The sequence below is a fragment of the Equus caballus genome, chromosome 23 (genome assembly GCF_041296265.1).
Source record: "Equus caballus isolate H_3958 breed thoroughbred chromosome 23, TB-T2T, whole genome shotgun sequence".
NCBI classification, from domain to species: Eukaryota; Metazoa; Chordata; class Mammalia; order Perissodactyla; family Equidae; genus Equus; species Equus caballus.
In genome coordinates, this window is record NC_091706.1 from 68,709,641 (window position 1) to 68,724,587 (window position 14,947).

Genomic DNA, 14,947 nt, shown 5'->3' on the forward strand with positions numbered 1-14,947 from the left:
GCCAAAGCACATGTTAAGAGTGTATATAGTATATACTTAAAGGGAAATTAGAGCTTGAGCCCCCTTGTCTCCTTTGACTTTTCATTCAAATTTAATGTGTTTTCTTCAGTTTTACTTATATTTGTGGCTTTTTAGGTGGAGTATTGCTTCTGGAAAATCCAAAAGGTGATAATAGGTTGGACCTTCTAAAGCTGAAGAGTGTTGTTACTAGCATTTTTGGTGTAAAAACTACAAGGCTGGCTGTCTTCCATGGTGAAACAGGTACGTGGAAAGTTGAAAGGTATCCATGTGCTTTGACATGAGGTGGACCCATGGAGATGATTGCTTCATACCAGTTATGCATGTAGCCTTTGCCCTCTTCCTGACTCTGTCAGTCAGGACGGGCTCTCAGCAGTGCCTGCCACAGTGTTTCTGGTGCTCCTTACTGTGTGATAGGGCTAAGGAACACTGGACTTGCTAGAGATGACAGTTTTAACTCAACCTCTTGCCTGTTAGCCATGTGATGGACTCTGGGCTTCAGAGACTTCCCTGGTGAGTTTTAACTTCATTAAACATACTGCCTGCATCTTGCTAAATCCAGATTCTCAGTAAGACAAGCCTAAATAAAATTTTGAAGAATTATAAGTACATTCTCTCCCACTGTCATGTGTTGAATTGTGACCCCCACCCCGGCAAAAAAAAAAAGATGTTGAATGAAGTCCTTACCCAGTAACACTGAATGTGATCTTGTTTGGAAATAGGGTCGTTGCAGTTGTAATTAGTTAAGATGAGGTCGTACCGGAGTAGGGTGGGCCCTACTCCAATGTGCGTGGTGTCCTTAGAAGAAGAGAGCCATGTGAAGACACAGACACGGGGAGAACTCCATGTGATGACAAAGGCAGAGACTGGGATTACACAGCTGCAAGCCGAGGAGCGCCAGGGGTTGCAGGAGCCTCCAGAAGCCAGGAGGAGGAGGGCAGGATCCCGACAGGTCCGGGTTAGCACAGCCCTGCTATCACATTGATTCCAGACTTCTCAACTCCAGAGCTGTGGGACAAGTGTCTGTTGCTTTAAGCCTCCCAGTTTATGATTCTTAGGGCAGCTGTAGGAAACTAGTACACTCACTCCATGAATCTGAATGCTCATTTTCAGAAACTTTTAAATAGCTTAAAAGAGTAAATATCATGACCAAGAAATAAAGGGAAAACTGCTAAACCTCGGATAAAAACCACAATGAGGTACTATTACATGCCACCAGATTGGCAAAAACTAGAAAAATTACGGGGTCCAGTGTTGTCTGGGAAGCTGTGTAATAGGAACTGTCCTTCACGGCTGGATTGTCAATTGATAGAACCACTGTGGAAGACCATTTACCATTGTGTCATTTAAGGGAAGCAAAAGTAATGTGGGAGAAATTGGGAAAGTAAAGGTCTGGAAGACTGGTTGGTTGGAGGATCTAAGAAAAAATCTCTGCCCAGGATCCACCCAGGGAAGCTGGTAAGCCAGTGGACAGCTTGAGTCTACCTGAAAACACTGTAGGATGAGAAGCAGGGAAGAGCAAGGGCAGACCGGAACCCACATCTGTCTGGCCACGTTGAACACCAACTGTCAGGGGACCTGCAGAAGAAGCTTTGCCAGAGAAGTGCTCGTCTGCTTGGCCCAGAAGTTGGAAGAGCACAGGAAGAGTGTGGCTGTCCACTCTGACCCAGCAAGCAGCAGCCCATGAAAGCTGAATGGTGCCTGGGCCCAACGTTGACCTTTCAAACAAAGTGGCTGTAACTAAACTCCTCCCTTCCAAACCCTGTGCACCTTTCTCTGTGGTCAGCCCCAACCCAGACCAGGCCAGGCGGAGAGTTCTGGGAAGCAGTTTTAGCTTAGCTGAGTTGACACAGGGTGAAACCACCCACAGTCCACCCCTTAGGATTCTGGCATCTACACATGGCTCTGTAAACCATATCTCACTTCCAGATAAGACCATCATAAATTAAAAGTCACATGTTCAACTATCCCTTGTACAACTGAAAATATGCTAACCATCTCACCCAATACCGCTTAGAAAGTCACCTTATCTGTGGCGATGTTGGTTTCTCTTCTAGCTTGAGGCACCTTTCCCCTTTGACTTGACATATAAAGTTAAATTCTGTTAATATACTTTATGTTATATGATAGGAAAGTAGGAGAGTGGAAAAAATAAGAATTGGTTAATATGTACACAAATATATTCTTATATAAATAAGAAAGAATTCATAACATTACAGTCTCAGTTCTGTAACTGACAATGGGTCAAAGCTTTCATCTTCACATGCCATATGTGAGTCTCTGATTTTGAGCAGGGGTCAGCAAACTTCTTCTCAAAAGGCAGAAAGTAAATATTTTAGACTAGGAGCTAGAACTCTGCCATTATAATGCACAAGCAGCCATGATCATATGTGAAAGAGGGGCAAGGCTGTGTTTTATTAAAACTGTGTTTACGTAAACGGACAGGCAGCCAGCCAGGGGCCATAGTCTGCCTGTCCCTGATTTAGAGCATGAAGGGCATCGTGAAGGACATTACCCCAGCCCTTCAAGGTGTTGCCACCCAGGTGGTCCTGAAACTGAGTCTTCAAAAGGCCATTCTACTGTTTTTCAAGACCAGCTGTTTCGTGATGATGGGGAACGTGGTATGGCCAGTGAATTTCCTGAACGTGCGTGCCTTACCACACTTTGCTGAAAAATCAGTTTCTTGGTCAGAAGCAATGCTGTGTGAGATGCATATTGTGAATAATAAGACAGTCCATGGAGTTTGACGGAAGCATTGCAGGCAGCAAAGCTAATCCATTTCCAAAAGAAGTGTCTGTTTCAGTAGAAATAGGCACTGCCTCTTCCATGGTGGAAGTGGCCCAGTAGCCAGCCTGCCGTCAGGAGCCCTCCTCAACTCCCCTGGCAATAATATGATGCTGGGAGCTAGTGATGGCCTCTGCTGTTGGCGGGTGAGAAACACTGTAGCAAAATCAGCCTCGGGAGTGGAGGTCATGTTGCTGAGCCCATCTGTAACACCATTCCCAGCCAGGATGGCCTCTTCATTCATCAGTCCATTGGGCAAGGACAGGAGTGACTGGGAAAGACCAGCTGACTTCCACAGAATGGGTCGTATTATCCACCTAGTTTCTAGGATCCTCATTCACACAGTCTGCCCATTTGGAGTGATCTGTCCACATACCTCTTGCCCTGACTTCCTTGCAAACCACTTCTGTTTTTTCCAATCCCTAACCATTCCTGTTCAGTCAAACTGTTAGTCACTGCCCGTGAATTAGTATAGATCCATTCCTCTGGCAATCTCTCCTGATCAAAATGAACAACCAGCTGCTCTAAATGAAGTGGTACCCCCTGGGAGGATTCCCGTCCACCACTGTTCTTCAGGGCCACCCAGAATCAAAGCAGGCTGTAGGACTGCAGTCGTCCACTCTCCATGGGGCAGCATGTCATGCAGAACCGTCCACACGGCAGGCTTGAAATAATTTCTATCAACTGGTCCTACAGGAGTTTCCATGAAGTGACAGGTGCGGCTTGAGAGAAAACCCCCGGCCCCGGGCTGGGCATGGGCATCCATCCACTAGGTGGGGCAGGTCCCTTTTTCCTTGAGGATCCGCCCCAGCCCGGTGTCAGACATGCTACTTCTCCTGTCCCCGGTCACAGCCACTACCAGTCGTTCACCTGTGTTTGCATCCCTAATACTGTTTAATTTTATATAAATTATGCTACATGTGTTCTGTGTGTCTTGCTATTTTCCACATGTTGTTGAATCAAATAACTTGTTTTATCTTCTGACTATAATTATCATTTTTTATTATAAAGCTTCTTTTCATGGTGAATTTTGGGATTCTAATATAGGAGGATATATTAAGAGGAGCTGTAATATACAGAGAAAATGGTAAAAGGGGAGTAAACAATTTTCCTTATATTTTAAGTTATGAATATTATGCTATTTATTTTGCAACACTACTTTCCTACTATTTGCACATCGTTAAAGCCTGATTTTATAGAAAAGATAGTGTCCTTTGATAAACAGAAATAAATGGAAAGCCTTACTTTAAGGATAGATGATAGATTAATTAAATAGGAAAAAGTGAATGACTTCAGCTCTGATCTCTCTACCCCTGAAAGAATGATTGTTGTTGTTATTTTTAGAAATACAAAACCAAACCGATTTACTGAGTCTTAGTGGAAAAACACTGTGTGTGACTGCAGGATCGGCCCCCTCTCTGATCGACAGTCCCAGTGCTCTCCTCTGTCAGTATGTCAACCTACAGCTTCTGGACGCGGACCCACAAGGTGTGTGCCTCCCCCAACTGCGAGCACCCTCACCTGGCAATGTGGGCACTGTTTCTTTTAACATTCAACCTCTCGGACTTGCATGGACTTTTCAAGGCAGCTTCAGTGTAGTGATTAAAGTGGAGACTCCCACACGGCCTTGGGGAGTGCACAAGGCTTGTTTCTTTTAGTGTATTTATGTAGAAACACCCTCATCCATCTGACGTGGTCAGGAAATGACATGCATTAGTTAGGTAAAAATTACAGCTAAATGAAGCTAAATTGTTAAAGTGCCAAAACGTTTTAGCTTTTTTTTTTTTTTTTTTTTTTTGAGGAAGATTAGCCCTGAGCTAACTGCTGCCAATCCTCCTCTTTCTGCTGAGGAAGACTGGCCCTGAGCTAACATCCGTGCCCATCTTCCTCTGCTTTATATGTGGGATGCCTGCCACAGCGTGGCTTGGCATGTGGTGCGTAGGTCCATGCCTGGGATCCAAATCGGCAAACCTGGGCCTCCAATGTGGACCATGCAGACTCAACCGCTGTGCCACCAGTCTGACCCCACCAAAACATTTTAATTTTGCCTTGTTTTTTTTCCTTGGAAAGTGTTCTGAAAACTGTTGTATGTAAGTCATGTCTTGATCAACAGACTAGGTTGACTTTATGTTTTCTGGGTATTTTGGGGTCTTCGTTTGCACTTTGTTGCTGAAACCTTTGGGCTCTTCATTTGACTGCTTGCTGAATATCTCTTCCCCAAGCTGCTGGACTTTTATACTAGTTGGTTCTTCTTTTTCCCCTTCCCCTTTCCCTCTGTGGGTTGTTTAAGGCTGCATCTGCTGACTGTACAGCTGCCCCACTCGTGCTCCTGTTTCCGCGGCTGGCTTTCAAAGCCTTTAGCTCTGCCATTAGTGCTGTCTGCAGCCCTGCCTAGGGATCCAATAGCTAGGGGGTGAACTCTAGGATTTAATCCAGTTTGTTCTTTCTTCTGTAGAGTGTTTAATGGGAACAGTGGGCACTCTCCTGCTTGAAAACCCACTTGGGCAGAGTGGACTCACCCACCAGGGTCTTCTGTATGAAGCAGCCAAGGTGTTTGGCCTTCGGAGCAGGAAATTAAAGCTGTTTCTGAATGAGACTCAAACGGATGGTGAGGAGATTATAAAACATACTAAATTTTTTTCATTTTGTTTTTCTTTTGTTGAAATTTCAATTTGATACCATTGACCAACTGTAGATTATGTGTGTGAGAGAGTACTACTGTTTTTTTGTTTGTTTGCTCTTCAGAAATTGGCCATACTGTAATGTTAAAAAAATAATAATAATTAAAAAGATGGTTACTTTTTGCTTTGGAAATAACCTAAGAATTATGTTGGTATGTTGCTATGTTGTTCTAGGTAAATTAGCATATTTGCTGATCCTAAAATTGTTCTCTTCCCCAAGAATCAAAATAATCACAGTATTGCAAAATAATAGCTTGAAGGGAACTTATAAATGACATTGTACCTCCTCCTTTACAGCTTATAAAGCATGCTCACATGCATTGCCTCAATGAGTTACATAAGAATGTGAAGCGCCAGGTCATCGGTCAGCATATGCCCCATTTCATAATCCAGAAAGCAGAGACTCAAAACTCTGACCCAGGACCTTGCCAAGGCACAGGCTGGTGTCTGCAAGGACCTGTTTTCTCCTTCTCTCGGCCTTCCCTTTCCATCATCCACTCTGCAACGTCAGCTTCTGTGGCTCTTCTCACAGCTTCTCTCTGACATCTTAGCCCTCCCCTCTGCATTCTGTTCTATCCTGTAAAGATATCACACGTGTTCACTTTAATATTGCTGCCATTGCAACCCCTCCCCAAACAGCGGCCCTTGGTGAGATCTGCATTTTCTGTTTATAGCCGTCCTTCTTGTCATCCCCACTGGAAACATTTTACCATCCCATCCTTTTATTTATAGTCTCACAGCCTGAGATGTATTGGACTTTCTGAACCAGGATTTGTGTCTTCCAGCACGGGTGGAAAATTGCTGGATGTTATCTTTTCCAAATTTACGTCTTATCTTGATTTTCTGCAGTTTGACTATGATAAGCCTAGGCATAGATTTTTTTATATAAGGCATTCTTCATTTCTGTTACAGTGTCTTGATTTCTAGCATTTCCTTTTAATTCTTTCTTAGAGTTTCCATCTTTCTGCCTAATTACCCATCTGTTTTTGCATGTTGTCCACTCTTCCGTTAGAGCCCTTAGGGTATTAACACTAGTTATTTTAAATTCCTGGTCCGTAATTCCAACATCTCTGTCATATGAGTCTGCATCTGATGTTTGCTTTGTCTCTTCCTACTGTGTTTTTTGCCTTTTAGAATACCTTGTAATTTTTTGCTGATAGCCAGACATGATGTATTGAGGAGAAGAACTGGGGTGACCAGGCCTTTATTGTGAGGTTTATGTTATCTGGCAGTAGTCAGGCTGTGTTTGTTGTTGGCTGTAGCTGTGGGTGTCAGAGGCCACAATCTCCTCTGGAGCCCTTGTTTCTGCCTCCTCTGTTGTCTTGTGGTTTCCCTAGGGAATTTTTTTAAATACTGTCAGAGCTGCGCCTGTTCTTTCGGCTGTAATCCCTGTCACCCGTCGTAGAGGGGGCCGTCCGGCGCTGTGGTAAGCTGCAGGCTGAAGGAAGCAGGAAGTGTTAGAGAGTTTACGCTTAGTTCTCCGTCTCCGTGAGCCTGGCCCTGGGCTGTGGCCTTCACAGGTGTTTCTCAGCCTTTTCTCTTTCCTCCTGATGTGGGAAAGGAAGGCTAGAGGGGGCTCGAGTTGGGTGTTTCCTTTCCCTCAGGTGCTTTAGGCTCTGGTTAAAAAAAGGTAATGACTGATGAGGAAGGAGTGCCGCCGTTTTGCTGGGATTTTCTCTGTCAGTCTTATGCCTTTTTTGCCCCTCATTTCCTTCATCCACTGCCACCCTTGTGTCTAGTTGACTTTTTTGTAGTGTGCTGTTTTGATTCTCATCTCATTTCCTTTTGTGGTTTTTTTTTTTTTTTTTAGATATTAGTGTGTACCACGAGGGTTACAATTAACATCCTAAATTTATAACAATCTAGTTTGAATTGATACCAATTTAACTTTAATAGCATATAAAACTCTGCTCCTATACAGCTCTTCCTCTACTGATATTCTTGTTAGATTTTACGTCTTCATACGGTTTGCCCAAAACCATAAATTTTTAATTGTTTTGTATATTATCTTTTTAAAAAATCATGTAGAAAACAAAAAGTGGAGTTACAAACCAAAAATGCAACACCCATACAGCTGTGAATCACTGTGTAGTGTCCTTGCGTTTCAACCTGAAGGGTCCCTTCAGCACTTCTTGGAGAGCAGGCCTAGTGGCAGTGCGCTCCCTCAGCTTGTGTTTGTTTGGGAATGTCTTAATTACTCCTTAGTTTTTGGAGAATAGTTTTGCCAGATAGAGAATTCTTGTTGATAGCTGTTCCTTTTAGCACTTTAAATATGTTATCCCACTGCCCCTGGCTTCCTCGGTTTCAATTAGAAAGTGGCTGTTAATCTTACTGATTTCCTTAGTATGTTTCTTCTCTCTTGCTGCTTTCAAGATTGTCATTTAATCTTCCAGTATTCTTTCTGGCCCTTTCTTTCTTCTCCTTCTGAAACTCCCGTCACACGCATGTTGGTCCACTTGACGTGTGGTCCGCAGGGCCGGTAGGCTCTATCCACTATTCTTCATTCTTTTTTCTTTCTGTTCCTTCAGGTGGATGATTTCAGATGTCCTGTCTGCGAGTTCACTGGTTCTTCCGCCTGCTCCAATATGCTGTATAGTCCCTCTAGTGACTTTTTTTCAGTTATTTTACTTTTCAGCTCCAGAATTTCTATTTGGTTCCTTTTTATAATTTCTCTTTATTGACATTCTCATTTTGTTGATAAATTGTTTTCTCGGTTTCTTTTGGTTCTTTGTCCCTGGTTTCTGTTGGCATTTCCAGGGGTCTGTGGTTTTCCATTTAAGACAGTTGATTTAGAGTCTTTGTCTAGTAAGTTCTAGTGTTTACATTTCTTCAGGGACAGATTCTATTTATTTTTTCCTGTGAATGGGCTATACTTTCCTGTTTCTTTGTATGCCTGGTGATTTTTTTGGTTGAAAACTAGACATTTGAATACTACAATGTGGTAACTCTGGAAATCAGGTTCTCCCCCTCCCAGGGTTTGCTGTTTTTGATTGTCAAAGGCTGTAATCGTCCATTTGTTTTATGACTTTTCCAAACTACTTTTGTAAAGACTCTATTCCTGGTTGTGTGTAGTCACTGAACTCTCTGTTCCTTTAGCTTGTGCTCAGCTACTGTTTTGACAGAGATTTTCCTTGACCTCCAGGAGCTAAAAGTTTGAAAACAGAATACCCCCTCCCCAGGTTTTGCAGGGGCTCTGTGCTGGGCGCTCCCTGGGCACAGCCGGGCTATTCACAGCTCTGCCTCAGCCTTCACCTCCTATTTGCACCAAGCCTGGAGATCAGCCAAATCTGATCAGAATAGCTTTTTCCCTTTTTCAGAAGCGAAAGCTTGGGGTCTTCTCAGGTCTTGTCTGTGTATGCACCCTGCCCTGGGCATGCGTGTGGCTCGTTAATTGTCCAGTATATATGGCCCCTTTTTAATGCCCTAACTGTCCACAGAGACTCCTCTGCTTTGCCTCTCAGACCTTGAGCTGTCTATGGTGTGTTTCAGCCATAACCTTTGCCCCAGGCAGCTGTAGCTTTCTGTTTGCCTTACAGTGTTTTCAAGCAAAGCCCACTGCTTTTTCACCCCGAGTGAGTTCTGTGTTAGGCAAAACAGAGACAAGCACCTTCTGTAAGCCCTCAGGGAGCCCCCAGGTTAGAAGAGACATAGACCAGGGTCCCTCACCAGGAACATGGGCTGCTGTCTTCAAGCCCACCGCCAAGCTGGGGGCCTGGGCCAGGTGCAAGTGAGAATGCTACAGATCTGTCCTACCCTTTTCAAGTCACCTTTTCCTTGATTCACATTCACTCGTTGCCATAAACCTTTGACTGTTTTCTGGAGTTCTGACAGTGTTGATTCTGACCGTTTGTTTTGTGATGTTCCTGTTGAATCTCAGTTTAAAGGAGCATTTCTCTAGTTCTTTGGGGACACTGTCAACCCAGGCCCCATTTAAACTCAATTATTTTGGGCTACAGAGAGAGTGCTGAGAAAGTTCTGGCCCCAGTCATGTGTGAGCACCAGAATTCTCCTGGGGACATGTGCTGTTTACCTCTACTCAAAACAAGGCTGAGTGAGGCAAGTCCTCTTCCTGGTTTACTGTGGCTGGCACTGTGGATCTCCATACACTGAGGGGCCTGAGATCACAGGCACGCGTTCTCTCACGTTTCTGAGGTCAGAGTGGAACCAGGGCATCAACAGGGCCGTATCCGCTCTGAAGGCTCTGGGGAGGATCTGTTCTTGGCCTCTTCCAGCTTCTGGTGGCTCCAGCGCTCCTTGACTCGTGGCTGCATCACTCTGCTCTCTGCCTCTGGTCACGTTGCCTCCTACTCTTCTGTCCTCGTGCCATTTTTCCAGAAAAGGTCACAGTCACAGTTTCCAGGAATTAGAATGTGGGCAGCATGTCTCTTGGAAGGCCAATGTCAAACCCCCTACGCTCTCTTAACTGTTCTTCTCTGTAGTGAAGGATCTTTTTGAAATTTACCCTTTGCCATGGTTCCTAAGGCCCCAGTTTTTTGAGGGGGTTTTGTCAGGCTTCCCAGTTCGGGTAGACCCTAGGCTTTTTCTTATCTTGCTAGCCTTTTAGTGCTAATAAGTTTAAGCCACCAGGACCACCAGAAAATCTTACTGTTCAGGTAACTCTTGAGATTCATAACTTTTGGCCTCTATGGATTTCCCTCATTTTCTTCCCTTGCTTAGCTATGTATTTTTTTTTACAAATTAATGTTTTATTGTACGTTAAAACTTTCTGCTATATTGTTGAAAACTAAAGCCTGCTTTCCACTTGGGTTCCTCTCTGTAATGAGACACAACCACAGTGCTCAGGTTTCTTCTCAGTGACTCCCCCTTGTCTCCTTACCCTCACTGGTTTGGGGCTTCATTGTCTGTCGAAACAACCTGTCTGCAGCCCATATTCCTCCACCGTAACTGTCTTCATGAACATTCCCTTCATGATCTTCCCCTGCCAGGACCCCCAGGGCTCCCCATTCTCTAATACTTCAGACTCTTTAGCTTCACACACAAGATCCTTCCTGTCCCAGTCCTTAGCTTTCTTTCCAGGTGTGTCCACGAAGCTTTCATTCTATCAGAAGGCTTTTTTCACTCTCCCTCCATCACACTTGGCTGTTTCGTTGTGGTTTGGTAGTAAAGCTCAACTGTATACATAGCTTCCTGTTTTGATAAGATTGTATAACACTTGAAAGACATTCTTAAGTCCTCTTTCTTATCCCTCAAATCTGCTGGTCACCAAGTGCAGGAGAGCGGTGGAAGTGAAGAACTGTTACCGTCTCTCACCTGTTCTGTGCGGGTGCAGGCACCTGGTTGAAACTGATCAGGGGTAGAATCACGTTTGTATGAGTTGATGTTAGTAATACTACCTATGATTCACAAAGCAGCCTTATCTGCACTGTCTCATTACCTCTGACTGCTCTGAGGCTGACTGTGCAAAAATTTAGTAGGTAAGAGGTTTGAAGGTTAAGTCAGTCACCCAGGATTACCAAGAAGCCAATCCAGTATCATTTCCCAATCTGGTATTTCTAGCCTCATTTTCATTGTATTTTTCCTCTCAAAATTGTGTTTCATAAAATATTAATAATTTGGTAAGTTAGAAGGATCACATAATGCTTACAGTTTTAGAAACTCACTGACGCCTTCTTGTTTGTTCCACTAGATTCTTAATGTCATCTCAGATTCTGTAGTCATCTGTTAAGGAGGCAGCTTTGAGGGTATTTTCACATCCAGGACTCCTGCTAGGACAAGAGCCATTTTTAGAGAAAGTTGTTCCCTTCCCTTTGAATTCAGATCTGGCTAGAAGCAAGATGCCCCACAGTAGGCAAAGAACTTTTTAAATTTTTCTTTTCTCATTCTTTGTCTCTCTTTCTTTTTGAGCTTTTTATGTATTCAGTGTGGTTTAATCAGTCGCATTTGTGTTATACTTTTGAACGCTCAAATCTTTTATCTTTGGCCATATTGGCTCCTGTGTTCTTCAACACGGGCATTCAGCCTTTGATAACTTCTTGCTTTCTGGCATAGCAACGTGTCCTGGGCTTATCCAGACCTGGGAATGGCCGTCCTTCCTCTCAAGGGAGTTAATATTAGAAACCACAAAGCTGGGCCCATGGCTTCTAGGTCTTTTCCATAGACATAGAAAATATTTGTTTGGGGCAGGGTCTGGGGACATCTTGGACAGTACCCAGAGTTAGTTAGGTTGAGGACACAGTCCTCCAGAAGTCTGCCCAAGACTTCTAACCCCAGTTGTAAGGAGTTAGGGTCCAACTACAAACTCAGAGGGAAGAGTCTGAACAAGACCACTGTCCTTCTAGCAACTGCAAGTTCAGAGGGTTTCCCAAAACCACCCTCAGGTTTGAAAATTTGCTAGCAGGACCTCCAGAACTCACTGAAAGCTATTAAACTCACAACTACAATGATTATAGGGAAAGGATATAACCTAGAACCAGGCAAAGGAAGAGATGCACAGAGTGAATCTGGGAGGAGTACCAATGCAGAGCTTCAGGTTGTCCTCTCCCCAAGGAGTCATGGACAGTGTCACCTCCTCCTGGTCCTGAGAGTGTGTACAGCGTATTTCCAACTGGGGAAGCTCACCTGAGCCTTGGTGTCCAGAGTTTTGTGTTGAGGCCTCATTACGTAGGCATGACTGATTCATTGCCCACGTGGCTGGTTTCAATCTCAGATGATACTGCATGACCCAAAGCTCCCACCCTGAGTCATATGGTTGGTCTTTCTGGTGTGACAGGCCCCACCCTGAGTCATCTCATTAGCATAAACTATCACGTGTGTTGAGGTGAGAATAACAAACGACACTCAGATCACCCAGGAAATCCCAAGGGTTTCGAGGTTCCCCAAGGAGCTGGGACAAAGGTCAGACCTCTCTTAGGGTGAGGCCAAATTCCTTAGTACACAGGCAGTTAACATTTTTTAAATATTCATCCAGAATAGGTAGAAAATTGGTTTTCTAAAAACTTCTTCTTTCCATTCTAGAAATTACAGAAGAAATTCCCATGAAGACCTTGAACACGAAGACTGTGTATGTTTCTGTATTACCAACGACAGCAGACTTCTAACATTCAGTTATCAGTGTGGCTCAGTCAGCCTTCACCTGGTGTATATTTGCCCCCTACACGCACACGCACACACACACACACACACACGGAGACACAGTGAAGAAATTTCCTTCAGGTGCATGTATTATATGCTGCTTTTGGTCTAAAATTGAAATGTGATTAATTCATCAAGTGACTTGAGACCTCACAGAAATATTCACACTTAACCTTAAATACTTAGGCAGTCATGTTGGGGGACAGTTACAATGTTACCGCAGCACGACAGAGTTTATTTCTATACTTGAATTCTTAAGTATAGAAGGTAGAAGTGATTTAAATGGCATGGTATATATATATATCATTCTATGGCCTTGTAAAACTTATTTGGGACCTCTTGAAGGAATGGACAATGTTATATATTCTGCTATCTGGATTTTCCTGGTAATTTGATGGAATATTTTAAGTTTCAGTAAATCAGAACAATAAACAAACTTTCTCTCAGATAATAAACGTGTTAGAAGTAATTTGTTCTCCCATAGTTAATGAAACTTGAAATTTGTAATCTTTAAAGAACACAAAAACTTAATAGTGACTTCTGTATTAAGACAGTAAACTAAACATCTAATTTCACTTCTTCCCAAAATCCTGTGTGTCAAAGAAGCAAATGCCAAGCTGCAGTTAGATGTGCAAGAACTTACTGGAGGAAACATACGTGAAGGGTAAAGGGAGAGGGAGCAGCGTAGGTGGCGGGAGCCTGCAGGCTGCCCTTGAGGTCTGACACCTGAACTTCCCTGTGCAGAGAGAAGAGGAAGGAAGGATGACTATTAGAAAAAGCCTAGAAAGAGTACAGAGTTGGGCAGATATGACCTGGCTTTGTACTCCTGCCTTGCTCGGTCTGGCTGTGAGCAGCCGAGGGGGAGTGTGGCCTGGGCACAAAGGCCTCTGGATCTGAAGTGCAGGAGCTGGAGACTGTCAACCAACTATGCTGCTTGCATCAGACTCTCCTGGGGGAGATCTAAATGGTGCGTCTCTGGCTGCTGCGATAAATGCATTCAAATCCAACCCACAAAGTCAGAGGAAACAAAACAGAAGATAACAAGCGTTGACAAGGATGTGGAAAAATTGGAACCTTGTGCCTGTTAGTGGGAATGTAAAATATTACAGTTACTATGGAAAACAGTATGGAGCATCCTCAAAATATTAAAAACAGAATTACCACATGATCCAGCAATCCATTTCTGGGTATATATCCAAAAGGATTGAAAGCAGGGTGTTGAAGAGAGATTTGCACACCTAGGTGCATTGTGGCATTGTTCACAATAGCCAAGAGAGGAGTAACCCAGATGTCCATCAAGGGAAGAATGGATAAAGAAAATGTGGTCTATATGTACAAATGAAAATTACTCAGTCTTTTTTTTTTGTTTTTTTTTTTTTTAAAGATTGGCACCTGGACTAACAACTGTTGCCAATCTTTTTTTTTTTTTTTTTCTGCTTTATCTCCCCAAACCCTCCCTGTACATAGTTGTATATCTTAGTTGCAGGTCCTTCTAGTTGTGGGATGTGGGATGTGCCTCAACGTGGCCTGATGAGCAGTGCCATGTCCACGCCCAGGATCTGAACCCTGGGCCGCCGCAGCAGAGTGCGTGAACTTAACCACTCGGCCACGGAGCTGGCCCCTTGAAAATTACTCAGTCTTTAAAAAGAAGGATGAACCTTGAGGGCATTATGCTAAGTGAAGTGAGCCAGTTACAGAAAGACAAATGCTGTGCGATTCTGCTTCCGTGAGATACCTGGAATAGTCAGACTCATGGAAGCAGAAGGTACCATGGTGGCTGCCAGGGCTGCAGGGAGGGAGAAAGCGGGGGTTGTTCAATGGAAATAGTTTCAGTTTTGCAAGAGGAAAACGTTCTAGGAGTCTTTTGCACAATGACCTGAATATAGTTAACACTACTAAACTGTATCCTTAAAAATGGGTAAGTTGATAAGTTTTATATATTTTTTTCAGAATTAAAAAAAATTTTAAATGTCAAAGAGACTTATCAAAGGGACAGAAGCCAACCTGAAAAATCTCCCAGTGGCCAAAGCTGGAGAATTTGAACAAAATAATTTTTTCTGGGGCTAGCCTCGTGGCACAGCGGTTAAGTTTGCACATTCCACTTCCGTGGCCCAGGGCTCACTGGTTGGGATCCCGGGTGCAGACATGGCACCGCTTGACAAGCCACACTGTGGCAGGCATCCTACATATACAGTAGAAGAAGATGGTTCAGGGCCAATCTTACTCAGGAAAAAGAGGAGGATTGGCAGCAGATGTTAGCTCAGGGCTAGTCTTCCTCCAAAAAAAAAAAAAGTAATTTTTTTTATTATTATAGTATTGGATTAAAATCCAAAGTATAAAATATATTTTTATAAGTCCATACTGGTATAAAT

General features: G+C 43.6%; 1 protein-coding gene and 1 long non-coding RNA gene across 2 annotated transcripts in view; one reads left to right on the forward strand and one right to left on the reverse strand.

Annotated features, from left to right (window-relative positions):
• Nucleotides 1-13,030, forward strand: part of IARS1 (isoleucyl-tRNA synthetase 1) — a 79,409-nt gene extending 66,379 nt beyond the window's left edge. The window contains exons 31-34 of the mRNA XM_001491121.7: nt 136-261; nt 4,147-4,290; nt 5,258-5,410; nt 12,459-13,030. Of these exons, the coding sequence (XP_001491171.3) occupies nt 136-261; nt 4,147-4,290; nt 5,258-5,410; nt 12,459-12,541 (506 nt within the window). The 3' untranslated portion in view covers nt 12,542-13,030. The remainder of the gene's footprint in view (nt 1-135; nt 262-4,146; nt 4,291-5,257; nt 5,411-12,458) is intronic.
• Nucleotides 1-14,947, reverse strand: part of LOC102149850 (uncharacterized) — a 52,912-nt gene that overhangs the window by 18,009 nt on the left and 19,956 nt on the right. The window contains exon 2 of the long non-coding RNA XR_001379666.3: nt 11,089-11,206. This is a non-coding gene — a long non-coding RNA (uncharacterized lncRNA). The remainder of the gene's footprint in view (nt 1-11,088; nt 11,207-14,947) is intronic.